Source organism: Nicotiana sylvestris, chromosome 2, assembly GCF_000393655.2.
Source record: "Nicotiana sylvestris chromosome 2, ASM39365v2, whole genome shotgun sequence".
Taxonomy (NCBI): domain Eukaryota; kingdom Viridiplantae; phylum Streptophyta; class Magnoliopsida; order Solanales; family Solanaceae; genus Nicotiana; species Nicotiana sylvestris.
Window position 1 is genome coordinate 142,493,246 of NC_091058.1, and position 6,636 is coordinate 142,499,881.

The 6,636-nt window shown below is 39.8% G+C and overlaps 1 protein-coding gene across 1 annotated transcript; it reads right to left on the reverse strand.

Moving 5' to 3' along the window:
• Window positions 1-3,032: 3,032 nt before the first annotated feature.
• LOC138885700 (uncharacterized) lies at window positions 3,033-6,380 on the reverse strand. Its single transcript, XM_070166677.1, has 5 exons — window positions 6,048-6,380; window positions 5,470-5,952; window positions 4,457-4,647; window positions 3,344-4,140; window positions 3,033-3,199 (listed from the first exon to the last, which is right to left on the reverse strand). Exons 1-5 carry the CDS (start codon window positions 6,378-6,380, stop codon window positions 3,033-3,035), a joined length of 1,971 nt encoding a protein of 656 aa, XP_070022778.1.
• Between the last annotated feature and the right edge of the window lie 256 nt (window positions 6,381-6,636).

Genomic DNA, 6,636 nt, shown 5'->3' on the forward strand with positions numbered 1-6,636 from the left:
CACCAACAAACCACAAAAAGAAAGAAAAACTTCCAAAGCATGAGCAAAAAAACGAAAAAGTCAACAACTGGACATCCTAAAGCTTGGAGGAACTAGAGGGCTGGGTTTGGAGAAGGTTGAGCATATTCTGAAGCATCCCATCACTCTTCTCCTTTTCTTTTGCTAGCTCAGTTCTAAGGCCATCTATTTCAGTTTCTAGTTCAGCTACACGAGCCTGGAGCCGAGCAATTTTAGCATCCTTAGATCCACACTCTTGAACCAAAGCCCTAACCTTGCTGTTCACAGGTGTCTTCAGAGATGAACCAGGTTCAACTGGGGTGACATTGACTGGATAGTCACAAGCCAGAAGAGTCTTGACGCCAAAGTGTTCCTTGCTTGATGCCATCTACCATTTCTTTAAAGGCACATTCAGCCTATCCAGAACAGTAGTCAATATGAACCCATATGGGGTGGCATGAGCCTTGGAGCCATTTATGACCCTGTCCAGTAATTTGACAATAAAGGTAGGACAATTGACCTGCATTCCTCTCATAAGGCACTCCATAAGAACCAGGTCCATGTAGTTGGCAGTGTGCCTCCTCTCCTGTTTGGGCAGCATGCACTTGTTAACAAATTTGAACAAGACCTTGTGCTCAGGCCTCATCTCACTTTTCTGCACAAACCTGGCTTCAGGCACATCTTCAGTAGTTGCGGCATCACAAAAATTCCTAGTGATTTGAAGAGCAATAGGGAGAGAATCTAGACATGGCCACCTTTGCCTTGTATAATCATCATACCCCTCACTAGGTATGTCTAGAATCTTACCCAATTTGAGTGCATCAAACTGCACCCTTCCTCCTTTCACTATACTGGTGACTACCCCATTCTTCACTGTGGCATTGGCCATAAACTCAATCAATTATTTTCTAGCTAGCCTCCCATCCATTTCAAGGATCATGTCCTTCCAACCTTGTGCAGCTAGGGCATCCACCAGTCTTCTCATTCCTGGCTCATCCAGGTCTCTCAACAGTCTTCCTTTCAAAAATTTCTTCTGCCAAAGATGGCAAACCTTTCTTGTTCCTTTTCAGATTCCTCTTCTTCTTCTTCCTCAGTAATTTTTACCTGCTAGATCTGGTTCTTTTGGCTAAAGAGGGTTCATCAGATACAACTTCAGAGGAAGACTTCTTGGAAGAAGCCTTGGCCCTTTTTGGTTTGGGTGTAGGAACCTCCACAGTTGTTCCCCTTTCTTGATGGACCAATTCCATCTCCTCCTCTTCTTCTTCTGCAACCTCAGAACTCTCCACAGCCTTTGCTTTTCCCTTCTCCTTCTTTTTCTTCTTGCTTTCTTCCAAAGCTTTCTGTAAATCAACTTCACTTTGTCTGACCCTGCTTCTAGTGGCTCTTCCCTTAGGTACTGAAGGTACAGTAGGTTTTGGGAATGACATTTTGCTTTTTTTTTGTTGGCTTGGAAGCAGTTGGAGCCTTTTGTGTGGAAGCTTTATGCTTCTTTGGATCATAACCAGCCCCAACCCTCTTCAGAAGATCAACCAATGTTTCCTCAATAGATGACCCAGGTTCATCTTGTTGCTTGCTTAGATGCACAAGCCCTTCAGTCACCTCCCCAGAACCACTTCCCCCCTGACTTGTTCCCATATTCTTCAACACCTCCACAGATAGCCAAAACTTTTTCTTTCCCATTTCCCCTCTCATCACCACTTGCTCCCTATCTCTTTTTCTTTCTTTTTACCTCCACTTATACTAGATTCATCCCCCTTTACATCTTTGACAGGACCAACCAAGAAAAACCTATTTTCTACATTTTCAACCACAATAGAGAGTACCACACAAGAACTTACCTCACCAGGGGTTTCTTGAATTTTGGCAGTATCAGAAGACCCATGTTCTTCTCCTTCGTTGGCAGAAATAAAAGCTTCAAACTCAAAACTTGAGTCAGATTCTTGAGTAGGACTTTCCTTCCTCTGGCTACCCTTCAATTTCTTATTTAGAACTTTTCTTAGAGCTACAGAAGCTATAGTTTTTCTGGCCAACATTTTCTGCCTACAAAACCTAGGTTTTGGGGTTTCACTAAGGGGTGTAGATGAGGATGTATTCGAAGGGGATACTGGTGGGGGAGTGCCAGGATTATCTTGGGGGTTAGTCATGGTGGATTGTTTCTTAAGAAAAATTTGGGAATTTTGGAGAGAAGAAGGGCAATCAGAGTTTGAGAAGAGTTTTGACGATTATGGACAAATGAAGAAGAGGTGTGGCGTGTATTTAAAGATGATTAGACTTAAATACAGTAATGACAACCTTTTCAGAGGTCAATTAGAAGTCTAATCAAGATGTAATTCCGGTCTCTTAGCGATTATTAGGCAACACTAGATTTTAGGCAAAAATCTCGGTTTCTAGAGTTCTAGGGGAACGAAACTGGTTCAATGCTCAACGGATAGAATTTCTGGGAATTTGATGAATGTAGGACTTCTGTTCATGATTGAAAAAATAATCTTTCTAATTTTGCAGAGTATAGAAAACATACCCGAGCTTTTCATATGAACACATACTGATGAACCAAGTTCTTTATATAGAACTCTCTTGAACATGCCTCAAATGCCAAAATAGAAGAAACTTTGTAAGAGATCAGTGAGTCATACACATGTCACAGGAGTATACTAATTAAAGTATGAAACTGAGTAAGAATTGGTCTAGATATTTACACAAAGTTAGAACTCCTAACCAATATATATATATATTTTTTTTTTCATTGTGCATTCTGAACTGGACCTATTAGGTGATCTTAATCATCCCTAACTCCAACCTGTTCCTCTCAAAGTTTTCCCTACTCAGTGCTTTAGTGAAGATGTCAGCTATTTGTTTATCAGTAGCACAGAATTCTATTGAAATCAATCCTTTCTCATAGTTATCTCTTAAGAAGTGGTGTCTAACATCTATGTGCTTAGTCTTCTTATGATGAACAGGGTTCTTTGTCATACTTATAGCACTAGTGTTATATATAATATTGGAGTACATCCCACTTCAATTCCAAAATCTACCAGCTATTGTTTGAACCATAGCAATTGAGCACAACAGGAAGCAGCAACAACATACTCAGCTTCAGCAGTAGATAGGGCCACAAAATTTTGCTTTTTGGTAGCCCATGACACAAGACATGAACCAAGTAAATGTGCCATACCTGAGGTGCTTTTCCTGTCCACTAAGAAACCTGCATAATCAGCATCAACATATCCAATTATATCAAAATTACTATCTTTAGGATACCAGAGACATAGATCAGTGGTGCCTTTCAGATATCTCAGTATCCTCTTTACCGCAGTCAAGTGGGACTCTTTTGGATTTGCCTAAAAACGAGCACAAAGCCCTACACTGAAAACGATGTCAGGTCTGCTTGCAGTAAGATACAAGAGTGAACCAATCATACCCCTATACAACTTTTGATCGACTGATGACCCAGGTTCATCAATATCTAATTTGGTGGCAGTTGCAATGGGTGTGTCTATTTCTTTAGATTCCTCCATTTTAAACGTTTTGATTAGCTCTTTTGTATACTTCTGCTGATGGATCATGGTTCCATTTGGACTTTGTTTGATCTGCAAGCCTAAAAAGAAGTTAAGTTCACCCATCATGCTCATTTCAAACTCACTGTCTATTAGTTTTGCAAAGTCCTTACTCAGCCTATCAATGGTAGCCCCAAATGTGATGTCATCCATATATATTTGCACAACAAGGAGATCTTTACCCTTTTCCCTTAAAAATAAGGTACTGTCAATTTTACCTCTTTTGTAACCATGCTCCAGTAGGAATTTGGATAGTCGTTCATACCAAGCTCTTGGGGCCTGCTTGAGCCCATAGAGAGCCTTGTCTAACTTGTACACATGCTCAGTACATTCCTTACTCTCAAACCCTGGAGGTTGTTTCACAAACACTTCTTCCTTTAGGTGGCCATTCAGGAAGGAACTTTTGACATTCATCTGATTAAGAGTGAATTCTATGTGTGCTGCAAAGGCTATGAGGAGTCTGATTGCCTCTAATCTTGCAACTGGAGTAAATGTCTCATCATAGTCTATGCCCTCCTCTTGGCTGTATCCTTGTACCACCGGTCTTGCTTTGTTTCTTGTAACTGTTCCATCTTTATCAAGTTTGTTTCTGAAGACCCATTTTGTACCAATGCCTGATCTGTCCTTGGGTCTCGGAACTAGATGCCAAACTTGACTTCTTTCAAATTGGTTGAGTTCATATTGTATTGCATTCACCCAATCTGCATCCTGCAAAGCCTCAACAATATTTTTTGGTTCAATAAGAGATAGAAAAGCATCAAAAGCACACAGATTCTTTAGATGTGATCTAGTTTTGACTCCAGATGTTGGATCAGTAATAATGTTCTCAATGAGATGAGAACTTTGATACTTGTGAGGTTTTACAACCAACTGGTTTCTGCTAGATGTCTCCCATGTTCTATTGCTGAGGAACAGGTTCATGAACAAGTTCCTCTAGGGGGTTTGATTCAATTTCTCCTTGACTAGTTCCCCCTGTCAGGTTGCCCTGATTTGAAGGACCTGTTCTATCACCTGATCCTTCTTTTGATGCCACTTTGACTTGTACTGGGGATTCAGTCAATTCTTTTACCAATCCAATGGCTTTATTTTCATGTTCCTATCTCCCAGAAAGAATGTTAGTTTCATCAAATACTACATGTACACTTTCTTCTACACACAGTGTTCTTTTATTAAACACTTTATATGCTTTGCTATGTGAAGAATATCCCAAGAATACTCCCTCATCACTTCTGGGATCAAGCTTACCTAGGGAGTCTTTTCCATTATTGTGCACATAGCACTTGCAACCAAATGCCCTAAGATGGGATATGTTTGGTTTTCTCCCTTTAAGTAACTCATAGGGAGTCTTCTCTACCAGAAGTCTGGTCATACATCTATTGATTATGTAACATGCAGTGTTTACGGCCTCGGCCCAGAAGCTGTGGGGCAATTTACTAGAAAGCAGCATGGTTCTAGCCATGTCCTCCAGAGTTCTATTCTTCCTTTCAACAACTCCATTTTGTTGAGGGGTCCTAGGGGCAGAGAAATTATGATCTATACCATTTTCATCACAGAATTCAGCAAACTTGGAATTTTCAAATTCAGTTCCATGATCAGACCTAATGGATGCAAGTTGATTTCCTAATTGTTTCTGAGTTTTTCTAACAAATGCAATAAAAATGTCGAATGCTTCATCTTTGGAGGTTAGAAATAGAACCTAGGTAAATCTAGAATAATCATCGACAAGCACCATTACATATTTCTTTCCACCTCTGCTCATGGTTCTCATTAGACCACATAGATCCATATGGACCAGTTCTAACGACTTGGTTGTACTTACCATTTTCTTGCTTTTGAAGGATGATCTTACCTGCTTCCCCCTTGCACATGCCTCACAAACTTTGTCTTACTTGAACTTGATATTAGGTAACCCTATCACCAAGTCTTTAGAGACTAATTTGTTTAGCTGATTTAGACTTGCATGAGCAAGTCTTTTGTGCCACAGGAAAGGATCATTAACCAACATACTTAAGCAAGTGAGTTCATTTTCTGAGAGAGTATACAAATCTACAATATAAATATTGTTAACTCTTTTTTCCTGCAAAACAATCTTGTCAGTGGCAAGGTTAATCACAAAGCATTTGGTAGAGTTAAAAGCTACAAGATTACCTCTGTCACACAATTGTGACACACTTATTAGGCTATATTTCAAGTCATCTATCAGGTAGACATTCTCTATGGAATGAGAATCTGTTTTGCCTACCTTTCCAACCCCAATGATCTCACCTTTCTTTACATTACCAAAGGAGACATTACCTCCTTTTAAGTCCTCAAGTGAAAGGAACTGGTCCTTGTTCCCAGTCATATGTTTTGAGCAGCCATTATCCATATACCATATTTGGCTCCTCCCTTTCACTTGGACCTGCAAAAAGAAATCAGGGGTTAGTCTTAGGAACCCAAACTAGTTTGGGTCCCTTTCTATAGGCAAAAGGATGAATCAAATTCCTTCTTACCCACCCAGACAACTTGTTTTTCTCTTGAACAAAGACTTCGTTCTTTTGACTGGCTTTTATTTTGCATTACATTCATTTTTGTAATGGCCAGTCTTGCCACAGTGTGTGCAGATTTATTTTCAGGAAGAGTGAGATACTTGCTTCTAGAGTCCCATTTTGGAGCTTGAGTCCCATAGCCAAGTCCTCTTTTGTTGCTACTGTGATGCTCTTGCAGCCAAGAGAGTGCATCAGAAGCCTTGTTCCACTTGCAAGTTCTGTCTAGTTCATGTTTCAACTTTCCCAAATCTTCCTTCAGGACTTTGATGAGTTCATCTTTCTTATACAATACATCTTTCATTTTTCCCAAGTTTTCTTCTAGAGTGAGATATGTGTGATCAGCTTTTTTCTTTCCTGTTCCTAGTTTCAGTTTTAAGTTTTCAGACCTAAGTTCTAGGACACTGTTATCAAGTTCAAGAACCTAGTTCTTCAACTCAGCATTTGTGTTATCACTCTCATTAGACCTAGACTCTAGACTTTTGCATTTTGCTTTTAGGATCACACATTCCCTAGACAAAACTTCTTTCTCATTGTTAATTATCTTAGACTCATCAATG